This window comes from Elephas maximus, chromosome 6 (assembly GCF_024166365.1).
Source record: "Elephas maximus indicus isolate mEleMax1 chromosome 6, mEleMax1 primary haplotype, whole genome shotgun sequence".
Taxonomy (NCBI): domain Eukaryota; kingdom Metazoa; phylum Chordata; class Mammalia; order Proboscidea; family Elephantidae; genus Elephas; species Elephas maximus.
Window position 1 is genome coordinate 76,076,349 of NC_064824.1, and position 25,055 is coordinate 76,101,403.

Consider the following 25,055-nt stretch of genomic DNA (forward strand, 5'->3'; position numbering starts at 1 on the left):
AAGGTTGTGTCATCCACATAATCCAGGTTATTAAGTCTTCCTCTAATACTGATGATTACAGCCTAGAAAACCCTATGGGGCAGTTCTACTCTGTCACATAGGGTTGCTATGAGTAGGAATCGACTCAACGGAACACAACAACATCAATGAAAGAAGTCCATCACAACAAACAGTGAGAATCTTATTACTGGAGGTGCTATCAAGGATAGCCCAGAGGAGGAGAGGAATGAGTGAAAGCATTTCCAGCTCTTGAATTGGTTATTGCATGGAGGCCAAAAGGAGACTATCTACGACAAAGGAGTTAGCAGCGCAAGACAATATGCAGAAATGATGAGTTGGAAATTTACAAAAAAAAATTTTTTTAATCTTCAAGGACTGTCTATAAAAATGGGCAAGCCCCAAAACAGACTTCATCGAAATTGAAATTGTACCCTGAAACCTTGTTTCACGAAGCCATAGAAATTCTCTTTAAAAAGCTATTCTAATATACCTCTTGTAAATGATATCCAGAGGACTAAAGTGTTTAATGGACATTATTTATAGCAAAGATGTTAAGTGATGAAAGGTTAAAGGAAAGATTTATGATGTGTTGAGAGTTGGCTGTGATTTGTAGACTCATAGCCTGTTTCAATGTCTCTTCCATGGCCACTGACCAAGTCAGTGTTAGAGTCACTTGTCTTTATTCCTTTAACTTCCAATAGATGACTGAAGGATCTCACATCTACAAGAGGAAAGATCTTCTGAGATGAATGTACATTCTACATTAATTTAAAGGCCATAAGTAGAATGATGGAGAGGACTATCATAATGTCAAAGTTCAAAGGCACTTTTTAAATGTCTCTTTAAAGAAAACCTGACCTTTTTCTCTTCCTTCCTTTTTTTTATTATCAGAAAGTTTGCCAAGGGCAGCCTGGGCCTTGGGTCATTTAGTTGTGACATGGAAATTCTTTCACTATTAAAAATCTTCAAAAGGCCAGAAGTATTTAACTCTGCCCTGACCATAGGAACACATTCAGCTGTATAAAAAGAACACTGAAGAATTAGAATTTGAAAAGTTGAGATTTTAATAAACCCATAAAGCTTTTTCTCTTAATATATGAGAAATATGACTTATATGAGGTCATGGCTAGTTACTCAGCTGTTGTCGTTGTTAGATGGCGTTGAGTTGGTTCCCACTCATAGCAAGCCTATGCACAACAGAAAGAAACACTGCCCCGTCCTGCACCAACCCCACAATCATTGTTATGCTTGAGCCCATTGTTGCAGCCACTGTGTCAATCCACCTCATCGAGGGTCTTCCCCTCCACTGACCCTGTACTTTGCCAAGCATGATATGCTTCTCCAGAGACTGATCCCTCCTGACAACATGTCCAAAGTATGTAAGACGCAGTCTCGACATCCTTGCTTCTAAGGAGCATTCTGGTTATACTTCTTCCAAGACAGATTTGTTTGTTTTTCTGGCAGTCCATGGTATATTCAATATTCTTCGCCAACACCACAATTCAAAGGCATCAATTCTTCTTCGATCTTCCTTATTCATTGTCCAGCTTTCACATACATATGATGCGATTGAAAATACCATGGCTTGGGTCAGGCGCACCTTAGTCTTCATGGTGACATCTTTGCTCTTCAACACTTTAAAGAGGTCCATTGCAGCAGATCTACCCAATGCAATGCCTCTTTTGATTTCTTGACTGCTGCTTCCATGGCTATGGATTGTGGATCCAAGTAAAATGAAATCCTTGACAAATTCAATCTTTTCTCTGTTTATCATGATGTTGCTCATTGGTCCAGTTGAGAGGATTTTTGTTTTATGTTGAGGTGCAATCCAAACTGAAGGCTGTGGTCTTTGATCTTCATTAGTAATTGGTTCAAATTCTCTTCACTTTCAGCAAGCAAGGTTGTGTCATCTGCATAATGCAGGTTGTTAATGAGTCTTCCTCCAATCCTGATGCCCCATTCTTCTTCATATAGTCCAGCTTCTCATATTATTTGTTCAGCATACAGACTGGATAGGTATGGTGAAAGAATACAACCCTGACTCACACCTTTCCTGACTTTAAACTAATCAGTATCCCCTTGTTCTGTCCAAACAACTGCCTCTTGGTCTGTGTAAAGGTTCCTCAGAAGCACAATTAAGTGTTCTGGAATTCCCATTCTTTGCAATGTTATCCACAATTTGTTGTGATCCACGCAGTCGGATGCCTTTGCATAGTCAATAAAACACAGGTAAACATCCTTCTGGTATTCTCTGCTTTCAGCCAGGATCCATCTGACATCAGCAATGATATCCCTGGTTCCACGTCCTCTTCTGAAACCAGCCTGAATTTCTGGCAGTTTCCTGTCAATATATTGCTACAGCTGTTTTTGAATGATCTTCAGCAAAATTTTGCTTGCGTGTAATATTAATGATATTGTTCTGTAATTTCCACATTCGGTTGGATCACCTTTCTTGGGAATAGGCATAAATATGGATCTCTTCCAGTCAGTTGGCCAGGAAGCTGTCTTCCATATTTCTTGGCATAGACAAGTGAGCACCTCCAGCACTGCATCTGTTTGTTGAAACATCTCAATTGATATTCCATCAATTCCTGGAGCCTTGTTTTTCACCAATGCCTTCAGAGCAGCTTGGACTTCTTCCTTCGGTACCATCGGTTCCTGATCATATGCTACCTCTTGAAATGGTTGAACATCGACTAATTCTTTTTGATATAATGACTGTGTGTATTCCTTCCATCTACTTTTGATGCTTCCTGCGTCATTTAATATTTTCCCCATAGAATCCTTCACTACTGCAACTTGAGGCTTGAATTTTTTCTTCAGTTCTTTCAGTTTGAGAAACACCGAGCGTGTTCTTCCCTTTTGGTTTTCCATCTCCAGCTCTTTGCACATGTCATTATAATACTTTATTTACTTTGTCTTCTCGAGGGGCGCTTTGAAATCTTCTGTTCAGTTCTTTTACTTCATCAATCCTTCTTTTTGCTTTAGCTGCTCAATGTTCAAGAGCAAGTTTCAGAGTCTCCCCCGACGTCCATCTTGGTCTTTTCTTTCTTTCCTGTCTTTTCAATGACCTTTTGCTTTCTTCATGGATGATGTCCTTGATATCATTCCACAACTTATCCGGTCTTCAGTCACCAGTGTTTGATGAATCAAATTTATTCTTCAGATGGTCTCTAAATTCAGGTGGGATACACTCAAGGTCATATTTTGGCTCTCGTGGATTTGCTCAGATTTTCTTCAGTTTCAGCTTGAACTTGTATATGAGCAATTGATGGCTTGTTCCACAGTCGGCCCCTGGCCTTGTTCTGACTGATGATATTGAGCTTTTCCATTGTCTCTTTCCACAGATGTAGTCAATTTGATTTCTGTGTGTTCCATCTGGTGAGGTCCATGTGTATAGTCACAATTTATGTTGGTGAAAGAAGGTATTTGCAATGAAGAAGTCGTTGGTCTTGCAAAATTCTATCATTCGATCTCTGGCATTGTTTCTATCACCAAGGCCATATTTTCCAATTACTCATCCTTCTTCTTTGTTTCCAACTTTCCCATTAAAATCACCAGTAATTATCAATGCATCTTGATTGCATGTTTGATCAATTTCAGACTGCAACAGCTGATAAAAATCTTCTATTTCCTCATCTTTGGCCCTAGTGGTTGGTGCATAAATTTGAATAATAGTCGTATTAACTGGTCTTCCTTGTAGGCGTATAGATATTATCCTATCACTGACAGCATTGTACTTCAGGATAGATCTTGAAATGTTCTTTTTGACAATGAATGTAACACCATTCCTCTTCAAGTTGTCACTCCCACCATAGTAGACTATATATGATTGTCCGATTCAAAATGGCCAACACCAATCCATTTCAGTTCACTAATGCCTAGGATATCGATGTTTATCCGTTCCATTTCATTTTTGATGATTTCTAATTTTCCTAGATTCATACTTCGTACATTCCAGGTTCCTGTTATTAATGGATATTTGCAGCTGTTTCTTCTCATTTTAAGTCGTGCCACATCAGCAAATGAAGGTCCCAGAAGCTTTACTCCATCCACATCATTAAGGTCGGCTCTACTTTGAGGAGGCAGCTCTTCCCCAGTCATCTTTTGAGTGCCTTCCAACCTGGGGGGCTCATCTTCCAGCACTATATCAGACAATATTCTGCTGCTATTCATAAGGTTTTCACTGGCTAATGCTTTTCAGGAGTAGACTGCCGAGTCCTTCTTCCTAGTCTGTCTTAATCTGGAAGCTCAGCTGAAACCTGTCCTCCATGGGTGATCCTGCTGGTATCTGAATACTGGTGGCATAGCTTCCAGCATCACAGCAACACACAGCCCCCACAGTACGACAAACTGACAGACACAGTTAATCAGCTGAATATTGGAAACTCTATGGGGCAGTTCTCCTCTGTCCTATAGGGTTTTTTTTTTGGTGTGTGTGTGTATGTATATATATATATACATATACACTTATATAGTTATATATATAGCTATTTTACAGCATCGTACTTAGGAAAATTGCTGAGTTTGTGACTAATAACTCTCTATGCCTAAATATCTTTGTTAGGTATACATTAGCTGACATTAGAGGTAGATATGTACATAAAAACCACTTCTAAAAGGCCACTTTTTTCACATTTTAAAGTATAACTCATATACAGCAAATATTATCCTTTTCCTGTGAATAGTTTTGCAAGTTTTGACAAATGTATACAGTTGTATAACCACTACCACAACCAAAATACAGAACAGTTCCATCACACTCCAAAATTCCCCTGCGCCCCTTTGTAGCCAGCCCTTTTCCCTATCTCCAGCCCTTGGCAAATACTGATCTATTTTCTGTTCCTATAATTTTGCCTTTTCAAGAATATCCTATAAATGAAATTATACAGTATGTAGAAAAGGCCTCTTATAAATATGATGCTCTTGATAAACAGTAACTAAATGTCCATTTTAATTTACTGATTTCTATTTCCTGAACTCACAGGCAATAATAGATACATAAAATCAAATTATCCTTGCATATTACGTACTGATACAGGTATAACTTGGGGAGCCTTTTGAATACGTACATATTTAAGAACTCACTTTCAACATAAAGAATCAGAATCTGTCAATGTGGATACCAAGAATTTAGTTTTTACCAAGTTCTCCAAGCTGATTCTGAAGGTCAGCCAGATTTGGGAAACATTAATCCAAGAGATATTCCCTATATGAGATCAACTACCAGATTTTAAATTGTGGGCAGCAATGGGGCCAAAGTCCAGAGGTTGGGAAAGTCTTATCTATATGATCTTGCCCTTGGATATGGCTACAACTTATTGGCTGCAGGGCCTTGAACAAGTTACATAAGCTTGCTGAACCTTGATTTTCTCCTCCATCATGCAGGGGGTAAGGATGGCTATTTCACAGAGAATTAAATGCATATAACGCATTTAGCACAGTACCTGGCACACTTAGCCTTCAATGAATGGAAGCTGCTCATATATTTAGCATTAATATCAGTAATTTCATCATTGTCATCATCATCAGGTTGTCCCAAGTATTTTACCTGTCTTTCTCCATATCTCTGCATTTTGGTCAATTTCACTATTTTTTAGCCCTTCTCCAGAGGCAACAAAAGTAAAGGGAATCCATTCTTATAGCAGCCAGCGCTTCTTATTTGGGGCAGTGCAAAGCTAACAGAAATTTGCTGGTTGTCCCTAACTTTCACTTTTACCCGGTTATAGCCTCAGAAATGCCAACAGGGTCAAAAATTGAATTCTTAGGAACTCACTATTTTTTATAAGGGGATGTTATTAGTCAAATATTAGAAAACAAATGGGAAAATGAAAAAGAGAAGGCTGGAATAAGTAAAAAAGTTAGGCTATCTGCAGAGTTAGGAAATATCTAAAAATTTACTTTGTTAGCACTTTCAGTCAAATGTTTGGTATGCAGAGAAATTAAACCTGTTGGCTAAAAGAAAACAAGTTTGCTCTGTTGCCATGCCTTATTAACTTGCATAAAAGATTTCAATACAAGGTCCAAAAATCATCAGAATATTCTGAGATTTTTTTTTTAAATGTTACAAGATTCAGGGAAATAAGGGACTAAAAACAACATTTAATTGTAAAATAAATTCCAAAATTTGGTCTTAAAAACGAATCACAAGCTAGATACATATGCATGTATTTTTATACTATAGTTTGTATTTAAGCCCTGAAATACAGAAGAGTAATAATATTTGGTTACACTTGCTGATATAGAGAAAGACTCAACCCTTACCTTCAAAGAATTATGCAACACTGCTAATAACACCAAGGACCAAAGAATATCAAAAGTCAAACATGAAACCCACAAACCCTACCTGTTCTCAGTATCAGCGCTGCATTTTGGGGACATCAATTCAAAGGATTTGGTAAACTTCACCACCTGCCACACAGAAAGACAATAAATTCAGGTCAATTAAAGCTTTTCCACAGTTCTAAAATAATGCAATAAATGTTATGTATCTTTATAATGATTATTATGAAAATTGGAGATTAAAGAGAGATTTTAAGTGAGGAAATGCCAAGTGACCGAAGAAGAAAATTCTATCCTGTGTTCTGTGTTTTCTTCTTACATAGCATACATTGCCAAAGTTTTAATACTTTATAAAATACATATTTTTTTTTACAATGAAGTATACTATCCTGTGGTGGTCACTCAGAGGGATATCTCATTGGAATCCAAATTTTTTTTAACTGCCGTTTTAACAACTCAATCACCTTCTGTTATGAATTGAATTGTGCCCCCCACAAAAGATATTTTGAAGTCTTAACCCCTGTACCAGTGAATGTGACCTTGTTTGGATATAGAGTTTGTCTCTGAACATGTGATCAGTTAATGAAGTCATGCCAGAGTAGAGTGGGTCCTAATTCCTTCAAAGTGAGGTCTTATAAAAGGGAGAACAGGCATGGAGAAAGGGTCGTGCAGGGGGAAGATGCCATGTGAAGATGTGTGTATAAGCCAAGAAACACCAAGAGACACCTGGAACTACCAAAAGCTGCAAAAGACAAGGGAGGATCTTCCTCAAGAGCAGATAGAGTGAGCATGGCCTTGCCAATGCCTTGAATTAGACTCCTAGCCTCCAAGACTGTGAGACAATAAATTTACAGTCTTTAAAGCCATCTACTTTGTGGTATTTTGTTATGGCAGCTCTAGGAAACTAAGACACCAACCCTCAAAAAGGATGCCCTTCTTCAATCCCAAGCTCCTAAAGTTAGCATCCCTGGCTCATCATTGCTCCCAGGTGAACATTTTGCTGCCACCACTCAAAGCATAAAGAAGAGGAAGGCACCTTCTTCAACAATCATCCCAGTGTGGACACTTCCTCCCTCACCCTGTCCAATGAAGCCAGCACACTCAGTGCAAGAACCTGACCCAAGTTTTATTGCATTGAAATGGAATTTATTGGCACAGAAAATGTAAATATAGTTCAGAAATACAGACATTCAGTCTCATGGTATTCATTTGAGAAGGGAGTAAAAGCCTTAAGAAATCCTCTAAAGTCACTTCTTCTCCAGTTTTTTTCTAGGCCAGTGTTATAGAAGTTTTTTAAAAATTACTGACACTGGAGCCACAATCTAGGTCACCTGAATTAGACTCTCTAGTGGTGGGCCCTCAGCATCTACCTTTTAAAAATCTCTCCCAGGTAATTCAGATGCATAGCAACGGTTGAGAACCACTTTCAAATACCTCATTCTCATAATCTTCTACTACGTTTTCACATTTTAAGTTCTATTTTGTTCCTCTTTGGTCTTGAAAAGAGCAAGGACTTCTTCTGAATGAGTCCTAGGTGCTCTTTTTTATTTGCTTTATTTCCTTACCACCTGCTATCTTGGTGGGCTTCTGCCTCATTACCCAGACAGGAGTTGCTTCTCCCCCCATCACTCTAATTCCATGTCTGCCCACAGGAAATCACTGATGAACATTCTCAGGATTTTCAATACTCAGATTCTGACTCAGTTTCCATGTCTGAGTTGCCCTTCTCTGTCAGCATGTCCAGAAATCTACTCCCCAAGTTCCATTCCTCCTGTTTCTTTTTCTCCATTCTTCTACGCTTATCATTAAAAAACTGCTTTTAGCTCTTCATAACTGGCTCCCAGTGTTTTGTGCCTCCTCAGTTCCTCACTGCTGTCGGAGTGAATACAAGTCCTTCTCTGGGATTCACTTTTTGCTGCTAATGACAGCCCCCATGTGGCCCTCTTAATATTTAACACTAAATTATTTTAAATTATATGAGCTTATATATTTGCATTCTATTATATAAGTCCCCATCTTTTTCACTTCTTCTGTTCACTTCTTGGGTGGGAAGGGCATTTTTGCTATGAGTTTACAAAGATAAAATAGGAGTACGAAAAGGCAACAGGAGTTTTGACAAAAACAGCACATCGCTACCCCAACATCCACTGTCTCTTTCTTAGTAACAGAACTCCAATTTTTAGCTGGCCATATTGCTGTGCAGGATGAAAGATCATTTCCCTCACCTTTCTTACAGCTAGGTATGGTCATATATTAAGTTCTACTCAATGTAAACACTATTAAACAGAAGTGTAGTATGGGACTTCCACGGAGTCTACTTAAAGGTGGCAGCAGGCTAGTATTTATATGCTCTTTTTTGATCTTTCCTGTGTCCTGCTGCCTATAATACAATTGTGATGGCTGGAGCCTGAAGGATGGCTGGAGCCATACATCAATGTGTAAAGGATAGAAGAGGAACAAGATAGAAACCAAGATGCTAGTTGGGTTCTTGAGAACTGAAGAGCCACCATATTATCCCTAGACTGAATGCCTGTGGACTTCTAGTATGTTTGAGAAATAAATCTCTATCTTGTTTAAGCCTTTATTATTTTGGATTTTTCTGTAATACGCAGCTGAACTCGACGCTGAGTTATATAGGGGTGATGAGAATGAATAGATAATAATAAAAAAAAGATAATAGAGGTAGAGAAAAAAGGCAAGAGGAGAAAATCAAGAAAAAAGTAAAGGAGAGAGAAGAGCAAGCTAGGAAAAGAGAGAAAAGAAAGTTTGCAATGAGTTACACTTTTGTTTAGATTCCACCAGGTCTGAACCAAGGGACGACAGTGGGCAGAGTCCTCTGCAGTCCTCATAAAAAAAAAAAACTAGTGCCATCAAGTCGTTTCCGACTCTTATAGGCCCTCAGTATTTAGCTGCTTGTTCCTCTCAGGAGCTTTCATAGCCCTCCTCCTCATTTCCTACTTGTTTTTCTTATTATTAACCCTTTGCTGCCGAGTCAATTTCAACGCATAGTAACCCTATGGGACAAATAGAACTGCCCCTTAAGGTTTCCGAGGCTGGCAATCTTTAGAGAAGCAGACTGCCACTTTTCCTCCCACAGAGTGGCTGGTGGGTTCAAACTGCTGACCTTTTGATTAGCAGCTGAGTACTTAAGCATGGTACTACCAGAGCTCCTTTTCTTATTATTAGCTACTACTAAGCCAGGCCTTATATCAGGAGTTTCTTAAATTTTTTAATTTCCTTATTACAGTGGTATAAAGTAGGGATTTTTGATCCTCAGTGTACAGATGAGGAAATTAGTCCACAATTTTTTTAAAAATTGCTCAGTGTTACACAACTAAATGGGGCAAATAGGATTAATTCTGCTTGACTCTAAAATGCCAGCACTTTCAATGACACTAAAAATGTTGAGTGGAAAGGGCCTCCTTCTGGCTCTCTTTTGACAAGATACGCTACACGCTAGAAAAACAAGTCCCCTGTGCTGAAAGGAATATATCTGAATGTCACTGGATGCTTCCAAGGTTGACATTTATATTTGCCTCCGCCAGATGCAATCATGTTTCAAAAGCCTTTTAAATTAACCATTTACAGGGTATTACGGATACCTGAGAAAATGACTTGGGAACAGGGAATAGATTAAATATAAAAAGTTTCATCCGTGAGGTAATGAGCCTACACTAAAAATGCAACATTAGGAAAAAGAAAGAAAGAAAAGTCTATCACAAAGAAATTGTGTGGGACTAGCTAAATGACAACTGTTCAACTATAAGGAAATATCCTTGACAAAACCATAGAACATATTTCATTTAATATTCTAATGTGAACTAAGAATCATTGTGGCAAATTTTATTTTCCATAGATGGCCACAACAACATCTCCTATCCCACAGTCTTTTCTACAATGTGATCCTGCACTCTCCTACCAAGAGGTAGGGTCTATGTCCCCTCTTCTTGAATCAAGTCAGATTCCAATTGCTTTGGCCAATACAATAAATGGAAGAGGTGTTCTGTGCCTACCGAGACTGTCATGAAAGCCAATGCAGTTTCTACCTTGGCCATTGGAATACTTGTCCCTGAAGCCCTGAGATGCCATGCTTTGACCAATGCAATAGATGGAAAAGTTGTTCTGTGCCTTCCGAGACTGTCATGAAAGGCAATGCGGCATCCACTTTGTTGGAATACTTGTCCCTGGAGCCATGTAAGAAGTCTAACTGCCCTGGGACCACCACGTTGAAAGGGAGTCAAATCACACATAGAGGGCACAAGTAGGTGTTCTGGTCAGCAGTCCCACTTTTTAAGCCAGCCCAGCCCAGAAGCCTGGCTCAGGTACCAGGTTTGACTGAACAAGCCTTCAGATGAGTCCAGTTCCTAACCATCAGGTCACCCCCAATCTTCCAGATTTCCCAACCGAGGCCCCAGATATCCTGGGCAGAGATAAGCCATCCCTGCTGTGCCCTCTCCAGTTTCCTGATGCATAGGCACTATGAGCACAATAACATGGTTGGTTTAAGCCTCTAAGTTTTGGGCTTATTTGTTACACAGCAAAAGTAACTGGAACACCTATCCTGAAGACTTAAACAGAAACCAATCACTTAGAAATCTTGATTCAGCTAAAATATACTTGAGTCTCACAAGGTCAGCAAACTGTGAAGAGACTATTTGTTATTACCAAATAATAAATCCCTCAAACTATACGCTAAATAAGTCTTAAAGTTAAAACTGTAACAGGATAAAAGTAGGAGCACTTTATATATATTTGCAGAATAAGACTGCAAGTAACTTGAAGTAAAACACTCAGCTTTGCATAAAATCAATCAAGTTGTTAATAAACTATTAATTATTTCTGCATTTGGAAATCAAGTCAGATATTTTCTTTAGTTTCCTGATCTGATAGATAAAATTAAACTCTTTGATATTACTAAGAACACTTGGTTTCACTTAATTTAGCAATACAAATGATTTTTGTCCTATAGCAAGACAAATACATTTTATCCAACTACAGATGCAAAGGAGCCCTGGCGGTGCAGTGGTTAAGCGTTCAGCTGCTAACCAAAAGGTTGGCAGTTCAAATCCACCAGTCGCTCCTTGGAAACCCAGAGCTCTACTCTGTCCTGTAGGGTGGCTATGAGTCAGAATCGACTCCAAGGCAAAGGGTTTTGTTTACGGGTACGGATGCAAGTGATTTCTGTGCAGTAGAAAGAAAATAAGCCCAATAGTGACAATTTTATCGTCCTGGAGGATAATAATCATTTTTTTTTTTTTAATCTAGCAATCTTATTCCAGCACTCTTTCAGTGCCTGCTATACCACCCTTGCTGGTTTCCCTTATTAATGAGTTAAATAAATCTTTGATACATGCTCACTTTCTATTTGCTCAAGAGTTAGGTATTTTAAGAACTGCCCTTTGGCACATGGATGGCATGGATATGTAGACTAATCTTCCTGGCTCCCATTTCTCTAGAGCAGAGGTGGACAAAAGATGGTCCCAGGCCAAATCCAGCCAGAGAGGTGTTTCTGTAAACAAAGTTTTATTGTTACACAGCCACATTAATTCATTTACATATTATCTGTGACTGTTTTTCACCTCAAGAGCAGAGTTGCACAGTTGTAACAGAGACCATATGCCCCACGAAGACTAAAGTATTTACTATCCGGCCCTTTACAGATGAAGTTTAGAGACTCCTGCCCTAGAACCTTCTCTGGGCCCGATCAACTAGTTATTTTCTGCTGAAGTGTTAATGGTTGATGATTGAGGAATATATTAATACTCCCATATAACTTATTCATATTTCAGGAAAAAAAGGATTTCTGGTGTCATAATCTCTTAATCTAAGGCAACATCATGACAACAGAAATTTTAGGCATTGAGGCAAGTGGTGGGGGGGTATACTTGAGAACATGCATATTACTATATGTTCCAGTTGACATCAGAGAGTCCCACTTTAATTAAGCCTGTTATTCTGGGACAATATGGAGGCCCTGGGACAATTATTAATAGCGTCTCTTTTCACTCTCAAAAGTTTATCTTTTAAAAGCAAATTCTAGGCAGGCAAGCCTTTGGCTACCCCTCAAAGCATCAACTGATTTATATTTTTAAAAAGAACTTATTGAAAGTACAATGCATTCAAGTAGAAAATTGTTCATAGTCGGACATCTGGGTTAAAAAATAAGACAGCAACAACCACTAAAATATTTTTATATAATTTGATGAGATATATAGAGTGCCACTGGATAGATTATGACCAACTAAAAAGCAGGTAAAGGCAAAAATAAAAGATAATAAAATGTATGCTTTATTGATGTGGACCAATCCTATGATTTTTAGTTTCATTAACTTTTTTTATTTACTCTCTAATTCTAAATGAGCATCAGTTAAAAAAACAAACATGCACACTCACACTAAGTAAAAACACAATTTTGTAAAGGACAGAATAGAAATGGCTTATAGGTCAAGGAACAAGCGGTTCTAAGTTCCCTTCACTGTGGATCAGCGCTGGTTATCGCGCCCTGGGGAAAGCAGTACACATGCCACAGTGAAGTAAACAAAATATCCTCCGTTTGCCTTTGCCTGTCCTTTGGAAAAGCTCCATGGACAGAAGTCTTTTTGATTTGGATATTTGTCAAGCACTAGTTGGTCTAGTTTCTCTCTGTTCTTTTAATTTAAAAACAACTTAAAAAACAAAACTATGTTCAAATAGATATTCCTGCCACCAAAAAGAAAATGGGAATGATCTACTAAGTAATCACTGTTTTTGGTTGTTTTGTTTTCTGAATCCCTATTTTTCTATAAGAGCAAATGAATGAATTAAATAATTATCCACTATCATCTTTCTTGATAAACTAGTTATTCATCTCACTTCTGCCAATGGATAATTTATTCTAATTATTTGTTCGCTCAATCAACATTTACCACATACTTATTGCACCAGGCATTATTATAGTCTCTGGAAATACCAAGGGGCATAAATCATATACTGCCTTTGAGGAACTCATAACATAGTACAGAGGGCAAAACAGTTCACAAATATATAATTACGAGATAATATATGTTCAAAATGCTACAAGTACACAGAAGAAGGTGTTCAGGAAGGCTTTGTATGAACTCTATCTTAAAGGATGAGCCGGCCTGCTTCAAACCAAGAAGTGGGGAATGCTTTCCAGGCTGAGGAATTAAATAAATTTTTGCAGGAAACAGAACACACACTCAAAAGGGTCTAAATGAACATAATTCAATAAGAGGCCTAGCTACACAGGTGTGGGCAGGGTTAAGAGAAACAAGGAAGGAAAGGAAAGGCACCTAGAGACAAGCTACACTGGAAAACCATTAAGACCTCTAGGTATGAAGGAACACAGTAAAGAGGGAGGAAAGAAGGAATAAAGGGAAGAAACAGTGTTACTGGAACCTAGCAGAAGTTAGAGCTGTATAGAGGGATCTTGGAAGAATTCAGTCACAGCCACTGCTAGAGGTAGCAAAGAATAAACAGAGGCAATAACCACCCCCAACCTCGCTCTCCTCCAGCTCTCTAATTTTCTTCTGCCCCCCTTTTTTTTTTCCTGTTAGCCAAACCCAACCAAAAGCCAGAGGGCAAAAAAGCCCATGGTAAAGAATGTAGAGATCAGCTGAGCAAGAAAAAAGGGAGACAACAGCTGGTGAGTGTGTGTGTGTGTGTGTGTGTGTGTTTGCTTGTGTGCATGTACTCGTGCACACAGAATAGCCAGTACAGATATGACAATGCTAAACTTTACCTGAGCCCCTCTGCTTCAGGAAAACAGCAATGGTAAACAAATCCTTCAACCATTTTGGGTTCTGGAATTGGTTAACCACAGAGGACCAGTTCATCTTCTCATACTCTAAGAAGAGACCCGTCTCCTTCCTTCCTCATGATTCCCATAGACTGGCCTATAACTGCCTTGTCTACCTGCTTCTGTAAAACCTCAGGCCCCCTCCCTTTTCTTTCACACATTCCTCATTAATGAATATTCTCCCTATTGCCTAAATATAATCTCTTTAATTGTCCAGTTTTTTTTTTTTAATTGTCCAGTGCATTTTGTCTTTCAATGGGACAATATGTGCAAAGATACAGAGGCCAACAACACACTCACAGGCTGAGCATGTGTGGTGGGGTACAAGTGGAAACAGGGACAGATTACCCAATAAGCAAGGTAAACACATGCTTAGGCCATCAATAAAATAGGGGCGCCAGTAGTTCAAAGTAAAGGTCCATAGATGTAAGGCATACAGGACACAAGGAAAAGTAAGTGCACAGCAATGATTTAAGAAAGACTCAATTCATTATCCTCATTATATATGGAAGTAGAGTTTGTTTGGCAGCTAACTTGTGATGAAATCATTGAAGAATTTATAAGAGCATACACCACTTTTGCATTCAATCACTAATATTATAAAAAAATATTATAGTCACATATTTAAAAAGAAGTCACATCATGGATAGCTAAGACATACACATATAACATATATATGTATATATCTAATTCACATATCCCGTTTGAATGAATGAGTAAGCAGAAGAGGATGCACCACAGATTATCAGTGTTTAGGGCCCTCACATGCCTTAATCCGGCCCTGGGTGGAAGAAAGGGATAGAAGGAACTAGTGGACCAGAAAGTAGAACCAAAAGACACATTAGGGCCAGAGGTGGTAGGCCTTGAATGATAGGCAGTTTGAACTTTAATGCGTAGGGAACAGATAGCTACCAAAAGTTTTGAACATGGAATGGGCAGATGGGTCTTTTAAAAAGATAACTAGAAACATTATTGTGTTGATTGGAAGGGAGAATGCTCTGTCTGCAAGCAAATGAGTCAGGAGGAAATTATCTAGTTCAGAGATTAGCATAGACAGAGTCAAGACAGTGGCAGAAGAGGTTTACTGGAGGACCCAGAAACGATGTTTCAGACATAGAATCAACAAGACTTAGAATGTAGATGGTGAAAAAGACTTAAAAACTACTCTGTGTTTTTTAGCTTGAGTTACTTACTAAATGATGACGATTCTATTAACTAAAATCGGAAATACCAGAGGTGATGAAGATTTAGGGCAGGATGTGATGGAGATGTCTACATACATATACATAAAACCAAAACCCAAACGCACTGCCGTTGAGTTGATTCCGACTCATAGCGACCCTATAGAACAGAGTAGAACTGCCCCATAGAGTTTCCAAGAAGCGCCTGGTGGATTCGAACTGCCAACCTTAAGGTTAGCAGCCATAGCACTTATCCACTACATCACCAGGGTTTCCATACATACATGTAATTAACATATATGTAAATGATTAATGATGTGAGTTAAGTTATATTGATATATATTTATTAATAAAGTGGGTTGGGTTAATATATTAAAATATATGTTCATGGTTAATAATTTATAAAACACAATGACCGTCTGGATAATCATTACAGTTTCTTTTGATACCTTGCATTTTGCACTACAGAAAAAGCACTTGGGACAAAAATTAAATCAAATTTAAGTTGGCTTCCTTACAGGGAGAAAAAAAGAAAAAAGTTGGGGAAATGGAAAGGAAGTGAAATTGGAAGGAAAGCCTGCAGCAATTTTTCCCTTCCGGGAGGACGGAGGGGATTGAATCAAAGGCTGCTGGACAACAATCAGATTGATGGTCACCCCACCTCTTCCTCTCAAGTGTTGGGTTCAGGAAGATCATGTAGTTCAATGACCTAATTGTATGTACATTATGTAAGAACCAAGATGCTAAGGCATGTATTAGAAAACAAGCATCCTAGCTAGCTTGCTCTATGAACTCCAGAAACTAGGTTCACATTTATAAGCTTAGCTGTGAAGTGCTCAGTAGAGTCCTAGACAACACAGTAACTGCCAGCCATCAGGACGATCCATGAAAGGAAAACAGTGCAAACGCTGGGGCTTAGACAGTGCCTTGGGACATAGGATTAAAATGTCTACATTTGCTCTACTTGACTAAGCACAGAAAGAAATAAAGATAATAGTAAATACATGAGCTGGAAAGAAACTAAGAGATATGATAGGAATTGCTTAGACGGATTCATGGAGTGGGATAACATTAACAAGGAAAAATTCAGTTCAAAGGACTAAATATTTACTAATGTTGACAGCAACTAGCTATGGAGCAATCTTTTTTTTTTTTTTTTCAGTCTAGTGGAAAATACCATTGGCAAAGTCACATAAAATTGATCTACTGAAATACTTAAGAGACGCAAAAGAGGGTAAAATATTAATTTTGGCATGAAAAGAAGGCTAGAAAGGAATTCTTCATTTCTATTTTTGGCATCCATTTAGTAAGCTGGTCAGTTTACGCCTGAATGCCCAGCTTACAGAACATGAACACAGTCTGTCAAGACTGAGTTAAGATCTTGGTGAATCAAAGCTTCTACACTTAGATTTAAATGTTGTCTTAGTCACCTAGTGCTGCCATAACAGAAATACCACAAGTGGATGGCTTTAACAAAGAGAAATTTATTTCCCCACAGTCAAGTAAGCTGCAAGTCCCAAGTCAAGGCGTCAGCTCCAGGGGAAGGCTTTCTCTCTCTGTCAGCTCTGGAAGAAGGTCCTTGTCCTCAATCTTCCCATGGTGGAGGAGCTTCTCAGGAGCAGGGACCCCAGGTCCAAAGGGCATGCTCTGCTCCCCAGTGCTGCTTCCTTGGTAGTATGAGGTCCCCCTGTCTCTCTGCTTGCTTCTATCTTTTATATCTCAAGAGATTGCCTCAAAACACAATATAATCCTGTAGGCTGAGTCCTGCCTCACTAACACAACTGCTGCCTATCTTCTCTGATTAACATCATACAGGCAGGATTTACAACATATGGGAAAATCACACAATACTGGGAATCACGGCCCAGCTCAACTGATACATACATTTTGGAGGGGGGGACATAATTCAATCTATGACAAATGTTTTTTCTCTAAAATTTAGCAAAGCCATGAAAATAATACACCTTGGTAGTAACATTTTTTTTTAAAGTATTAGAATCACAAAAATACCTAGAAGTTTTTGTTTCCAGGAATGATTCACATAAAATAGAGACAAGAAGCCAAAGTTCTTTTTGGAGGAAGGAAAGTTTGAGCATTTTTTCCCTGAAGTGACATTTTTAATTTTTTCCTGATTATAAAAGTACCATATGGGATGCCAGTGGAGATGTGCTGTAAGTTCATGCTTTGACATACCTGCTCGCTTCAAAATACAGAGCAAACATTGATAAAACACAGAAAGAAAAAACCAAAAAGACTTCAAGAGTTTAAAAGGACAAGGAAAGAGAAAGGGGAAGAGGGATGGGAGGAAAAAAAAAAAGACCTCTAAAGGCATCGGCCTGAAATCACAGTGCCACAAGTCCAGAAACAGGCAGGAAGCTATGGCTGGAATTTCAGCTTCTATTGCGTCCTGGGGACTAAATGTGTTCCATTGAGACAGGTAACCCCAGAAACTGAATCAAGCTGTCTCTAGCTTAGTGTAATGTTACCACACAGCAGGAGACTCGAGCCACTATTTTAAGACCTGGCTCTGCACTAGGGGCCAGGGAGCTGTGCATACTGTTAGACAGGGAGGGATGAGGACAAGGAAGAAATAAGAAAACAATGGCACAGACTAACAAAAAATTATCCCATCAAAATGAGCTGCAATCCCAAATTCAAAAAAACATAAACAATTAATACTAATATGAGAAGCTAAATCCACAACCTACAGAGTTACAAGGAGATAGTGATCTCATTTACACTGAAGACTTGAACATACTTCTATCAGAAAATGACAGATGTGTAAGGGGGAGGGGGAGAGCTTGCACTCGGGAAGGGGAAGAGGAAGAGACAGGGGATGGTGACATTCCTCAATAAGACAATCCCAACAAAGGAAGAGACAGGAGGTGGTGACATTCCTCAATAAGATGGTCCCTACATAGTTAAACTTTAACCCAAGGAAATGATCTTTACAGGGGTCTTTGATTTGATAAATCCCTTAACTTGATAAAGTCCCTAATTTGATAAGATCTCTAACTCGGTAATTAAACCTTAAGCCAAGAAAATAGTCTTCGTGGGGCGGTCTTGTCCTGGGTTTTAAATGTTAATAGAGACAAATCAAGAGAAAAAAGGAGTATAAAACCCTAAAAAAACGACTATGGGGCACTCAGATTCTTTCTCTGCCTGAGTAGCCTGCTTGACGCTTCCTAGTCAAGTGTACTTTTACTACTAACCCTCTAAAAAAAAAAAACCCTCTGCTTGCTAATAAACCTCTGCTCACTTGGCACTGGTTTTTTTTTTCACTTGGCACTATTTGTCTCAGTGTTTGAATTCTTTCCTACACCGAAGACAAGAACCGAGGCCATTCTCCGGTAACAGATGGAGAACAAAAAAGTCTTAAAAATATAAAAGGTTTGAACAACATCCCAGTCTTGACCAATGAGCCTTGAGGGAAAAAGCTGCCAGGGGCTTTTGGAAAATACTTTCTTCTCAGAAGAAAGGAAAGATATATGAAAAGAAGTTTCTCTTTCTTCCTCTCCTGGGACACAGTTATTTGATGACATGCTGCCTGGAGCTGTGCCAGCCTCCCAGACATTGAGAGAAAAAGTCAGACGTTGAAAGCCAGTCACTGAGACAAGCAGAGGAAAATGGACAGAACCTGGGTCCTTGATTACATCATCAGGCTGCTAAACTATCCCCAGAATCACCTCCTCCAGACTTCTCATCATGTAAGATAATAAATGTCCTTGTTATTTAAGCCACTTTCTTTTGAATTCTGTTACTTGTATAATTCCCACAGATTGATCCCTAAATTAAAGCAACTGCAATCAAAATCTATACCAAATTTTTCATAGAATTGATAAGCTGCTCTTAAAATTTATATGGAAAAACAGTGGGTAAAGAATAGACAAGCCCAAGGAGAACAAGACTGAGGGCTTGCCCTCTCAGACATTAAAGTGTATTATGAAACTATAGGGCAGTTCTACTCTGTCCTGTAGGGTCGCTATGAGTCAGAATCGACTCGACGGCACTGGGTTTTATGAAACTATAGAAATTGAGACAGTGCGATACTGGTGCAGAAATTGACAAACAGATCAGTGGGACAAAATCATGAACTCAGAAACAGACTCAGGTACGTATGGAAACTTGATGTAACATAGAGGCAGCATGACAACATGGGGGAAAAACAGCGCTGAGATGATTGTTTACACATAAATGGCATTACACTACACACAAAAATAAATGCCAGATGGATGTATAAGACCATAAATACAAGATGAGTTAAAGAAAATACAGGAGGAGATTATAATATGAAGTAGATAGAGATTTTTAAACAAAACTCTTAAAGCACAAATCAAAATGGAAGATTGATAAATTTCACACATTAAAATTAAAATACTGTGCGAATCCAAAGATACCTGTTGGCAGAAGGCAATCTGCCATGAGCACTGCTTGCATAGGCTTACTGTGTACATCACAAGGGAAGTTCCTCACCTCTCTTTACCCAGTTCATTGATCAGGCTTGTGTTTGCACCAAACAACCTGGAGAGGTGAGGCTTGATACCACTCCATATAAAAGGGATAGATTCCCCAAGCACAATGTTCTTTTTCTGTAGCAAAACTCATTGCCCATGCAGACACATACCAATACGTCGCCCCTTTCAGACTTGGGAGCGTGGGGAACTAGCATTATTGTTATCATTTACAATATAAAGCTTATGGTTGTTTCTAAAATCACAGGCTTCCTGTTTTTTATGCATTCAATACTAGTCTTGTTTATCATGTCTTCTTCGTTCATCACTTGGTTGGCTGGATTTCAACCTCTTAAATTTTTTCAGGAAGGGACTCTTGGAACTGTATTTCCTGTGCTCTTCTTTGCATAAATGAAAATATCTAGCTGTGGCTTTTATAACTGAATATTACTTTGTCTGGATTTAAAATTGTAGGGTCATATTTTTTTTGCCCCCTAAGGACGTTGTAGACGGTGCCCAGTTATCTTCTAGCACTGGAGAATGCCATCAGGAAGTCTAACAAAAGAATGAATTTTTCTCCAATACGTGACTTGATTTTTTGTCTGGAGGCCCATAAAATTTTTTCATTACCTTTGAAGTCCATTAAGACTGCATTTATTTCAGTGCTAAGCAATCAGTATCAACTTTTCCTGAAATCATATGCTCTTTCAACCTGTAAATTCAAGTTTGCCTTTATTTTAGTATAATGTCCTAGCATTGGAATTTTCATTTTTTTGCCCTGTTCCATTTGTCATGTTCTCTTCAGAAATACCAATTATGCTTATTTTGGACTTCCTTATTCTGACTCTACTATTATCATTCTCTCTCTTATCTTTTTATACTCTGTTATTTTCCATTTCATTTCCAACTTTATTCTTCATGCTCCTGAAAGCATTTTGAAGGCATCTTTTCTTTTTCTGATGTTCTCGATGTAATATTCATTTTTGTATGCTCACATATTTTTCTTCTACTTTTTTCTAAGCTCTGCCAACTCAGTTTTCTTGTCTTTCTATTGCTTATCATTTATCCTTTGAGGCTTCTACCTCTTCTTTGAACACTTTATTTTTCCCTCTGAGAAATCATATTATCTTTAATTTCATTTGATGGAAAATTGTTAGCAACTTTTCTGGTGTGTGTTCTTCATCTCGCTTTTGTTTTCATGTCGCTTTCCTCCTTTTTTCTTATATTACCTTTACATAGGTCCCATGCTGGTGGTTTTTTGTTACTTGTTCTTTGAATGGATAGTGGGAGAAGAGGGAATGGAGTCAGAGGAGTGACCTAGCATGGCTGCACTTGAATTTCAGTCTATTGTCTTTGACCATTTTCTCACCAATACTCTCCTCTGGGCAGCAATTTTCACTCCTGCCTACCTGCCTCCCTTACTTACTTTACTTACTGGAAAGCCCCATACTCACAGATATTTTTGTGATGAATTTGGCTTTAGTTCTCTTTAGCTAACTAAGATTAGCAGCTACAGGGTGATTTGTTACTCACATTCTCATTTGTCCTGATATATTGAAAGCCTCGTTTCCAAAACGGCTTGTCTGCAAGTTTCCTTGTTCCATCCCACCTCTCCTGCCACTGTGGCTCCAAGGAGGACTCAGGAAACATCCCTGAGCCTGCACAGGTACCTGCCCTTACTGCTCCAAGCAAGTGTGCAAGACTTGTTCTGGTGAACACTGTACTTCGCCCAAGATGCCTGCATACAGGTAGCCTCATTTAGCCCTTTACTTCGTCCCACCCAATTTTCACTGTATTTAACTTCATTATATAAAAATTATTCTATTGTTATTTGAATAACTTTATTTTTCACTATTATAAATATTGCAGTAAACATTCTTGTATACTCATGTTTCTCTTTTCTCTAGCTAATTTATTATGCAAACTTTTAAAAAAATAATTTTATTGTGCTTTAAGTGAAAGTTTACAAATCAGTCAGTCTCTCACATATAAACTTATATACGCCTTACTACATACTCCCACTTACTCACCCCTAATGAGTCAGCCCGCTCCCTCCTTCCAGTCTCTCCTTTCATGACCATTTTGCCAGTTTCTAGCCCCCCTACCCTCCCATCTCCCCTCTAGACAGGAGATGCCAACATAGTCTCAAGTATCCACCTGATACAAGGAGCTCACTCCTCATCAGCATCTCTCTCCAACCCATTGTCCAGTCCAATCCATGTCTGATGAGTTGTCTTCGGGAATGATTCCTGTCCTGGGCCAACAGAAGGTTTGGGGACCATGACCGCCGGGATTCTTCTAGTCTTAGTCAGACCATTAAGTCTGGTCTTTTTATGAGAATTTGGGGTCTGCCTCCCACTGCTCTCCTGCTCCCTCAGGGGTTCTCTGTTGTGTTCCCTGTCAGGGCAGTCATCGGTTGTGGCCGGGCACCATCTAGTTCTTCTGGTCTCAGGATGATGTAAGTCTCTAGTTCATGTGGCCCTTTCTGTCTCAGGCTCATAATTATCTTGTGACCTTGGTGTTCTTCATTCTCCTTTGATCCAGGTGGGTTGAGACCAATTGATTACGCTAACTTTTAAGAAGAGGAGTTGGTGAGTGAAAAGGCTATGCCCTCAGAAAACCAAAATATATTTTATCAAACTGATTTCCATAAATGTTACTCCAATTTAAATTCCCACCATCAGTAATGAAATTGTCCATTTTCTCATATGCATGCTCATACCAGTTGTTTTGAAATTCTAAATATGTTATTTAAAATTCTTTTAAATCTTTGCCAACCTGATGACTGAAAAACCACAGCTGGTGTTTTAATGTGCTTATATTCTCATAGCAATTATATGAATGCTTTAGAAAGCCTTTATCTACCCAATTACAAACAATATTCACCAATATTTTTCTATACAATAAATCTTTGATTCATGTCAAATTTATATAGGCACTACAGAAATTGGCCAACAAGGTGGTGGTTATCTTTCAATGTCATAAGAGGGAGATGATCACCCAAGGATTATTTAGGACAGGGGTCTGCAAACTACTGCCTGCAGGCCAAATCTGTCCTACTACCTATTTTGTAAATAAAATTTTTTTGGAACACAGCCATGCTCAGTCTTTATGTATTTTCTGTGGTTGTTTTTGTGCTATAATTGCAGTGTTGAGTAGCTGCAACAGAGATTGTATGACCCACAAGAACTAAGATATTTACTATCTGATCATTTCCAGAAAAAAAATTGCTAATTCCTGATCTAAGGAATACACTTACCTCAACTCATTGTTTACTACTGATTAAAGGACTCAGACTTAACTTGTACTTGGTAGCTTTTTGTCTGGTAGAGATACAAGTGATTTCCATATGATGGAAAAGATGTCAAAGATTACAGTTTACAGCCTTGTTGTACATTAACCAGTTTTGTCCCTGAGAAATCTTAACCTAACATTGCCTATAAACACCTAGCTTCTCAAATGCTCTTTGGATGGGTTTTACAACTGTCATGGATTGAATTGTGTCCCCCCAAAATATCTGTCAACTTGGCTGGTCCATGATTCCCAGTATTGTGTAACTGTCTGCTATTTTGTCATCTCACGTGATTTTCCTATGTGTTGTAAATCGTACCTCTATGACTACGTTAATGAGGTGGAATTCACAGCAGTTATGTTAATGAGGCCGGATTCACTCTACAAGATTAGGTTGTGTCTTAAACCAATCTTTTTTGAGATATAAAGAGAAGCAAGCAGAGAGACATAGGGACCTCATATCACCAAGAAAGCAGTGCCGGGAGTAGAGCGCTTCCTTTGGACCCAGGGTCCCTGCTCCTGAGAAACTCCTAGGCCAGGGGAAGACTGATGATAAGGACCTTTCCCCAGGGCTGATACAGACAGAAAGCCTTCCCCTGAAGCTGGTGCCCTCAATTTGGACTTCTAGCCTACTACACTGTGAAAGAATAAATTTCTCTTTGTGAAAGCCATCCACTTGTGGTATATCAGTTATAGCAGCACTTGATAACTAAGACAAGAATCTTATTGATTCTTTCATTAATTAATGATTTAAAAACAATCTTTGATATGCATTTATCTTATATTTGCATGAGAGTCATGATTTTGTCTTAAAAATTGTATTTTAACAGGTATGAAGTACAAATTCAACTTTTTTTGTTTTTATAAATTGCCAGGCATTTGTTCCCACACATTTATAAAATAATCCACCACTCTCCCCATCCATCTAATTTCAAATACTTCTTTTGTCAATACGTGAGCTGAATATTACATGATGGATTAATTAGAGAATGTAATTTATGTATTGATTATAAATTTCAAAGGTCACAAATACAGCTGTACAAAAGCAAATGCAATGCAAAAGTGGGATCATCTAGGGCTTCATCTATAGTTTTTCTAATATATTGCTTTTGTCATAACTTTGAGCTCTGATTTCCTCAAGGCTTTAGTAAAGCCTACCTCTTGTAAATAAAAAGTCTTGGTTTTCAAGAATAATAACGCTGTTATAAATTTAAAACCCCATTTTGGAACTCAAAAGTCCAGAATTTAGTTTTTTGTTTCTATATTCTGTGTAATCTCTTCCTTGAAACAACACACCAGGCTGTCTGGAAGATTGGGGAAAAATGTAGAGAGGGGGACTTCCACCAACACCTTGATGTCACATTTTTTTCCTGCAACTTTTGCTTTGTGTTATATAGATGGCTATTGGTTATAACACATCTAAAACTAGAGACAGCACTTTGCGTAGTAAAAAAGCTCTTTGCTGATTATCATAAATACCAGGGTGTAAAGGTGATGGGGAATGTCTAAGAAGCATCCTGGTAGTAACAGATGTGCTGATAATAATAAGGAAAGAAAGGCCATAAATGTTAAGCAAACAGTATAATTGAATTCTGGATTTGCTCACTTAGATCTGGTATGTATGCTGTTATAACCATAAAAACATCTTTATTGTTGAAATAGTTGTAGTAAAACTAACTTATTTGAAGCCTAAAACTCTCCAGTCTTCTAATACACTTTTGTTTTCTTAGAAACAATTTTCTAAACTTCACGAATTATAAAACAATCTTTACTAGACTGTCACATATATTGGTGTCTTTGAACTCTACTCTGCTCAACTGTTCCTTTGCAACACCCTCTAGTTTTATAATAAATTTTACTAGCTTCACAAGCAAAACCCTATCCATTCTTCATCTTAGTTACCTTTTAAACTATTTTTTTGGCTACACTTACATGTTATTTTTCTATACAGAATTTAGAAATTAAAAGAAAAGCCATGTTGTCAAGTTCCACTTATGTTTTCTTATTTTTTTTTAATTTAATTGTGCTTTAGGTCAAAGTTTATAGCTCAAG

General features: G+C 38.3%; 1 protein-coding gene across 1 annotated transcript in view; it reads right to left on the reverse strand.

The window, feature by feature from the left end:
- The window catches only part of PDE11A (phosphodiesterase 11A), a 600,047-nt gene that overhangs the window by 228,218 nt on the left and 346,774 nt on the right, over positions 1 to 25,055 (reverse strand). The window contains exon 7 of the mRNA XM_049887539.1: positions 6,347 to 6,411. Coding sequence (XP_049743496.1) covers positions 6,347 to 6,411 — 65 coding nt within the window. The remainder of the gene's footprint in view (positions 1 to 6,346; positions 6,412 to 25,055) is intronic.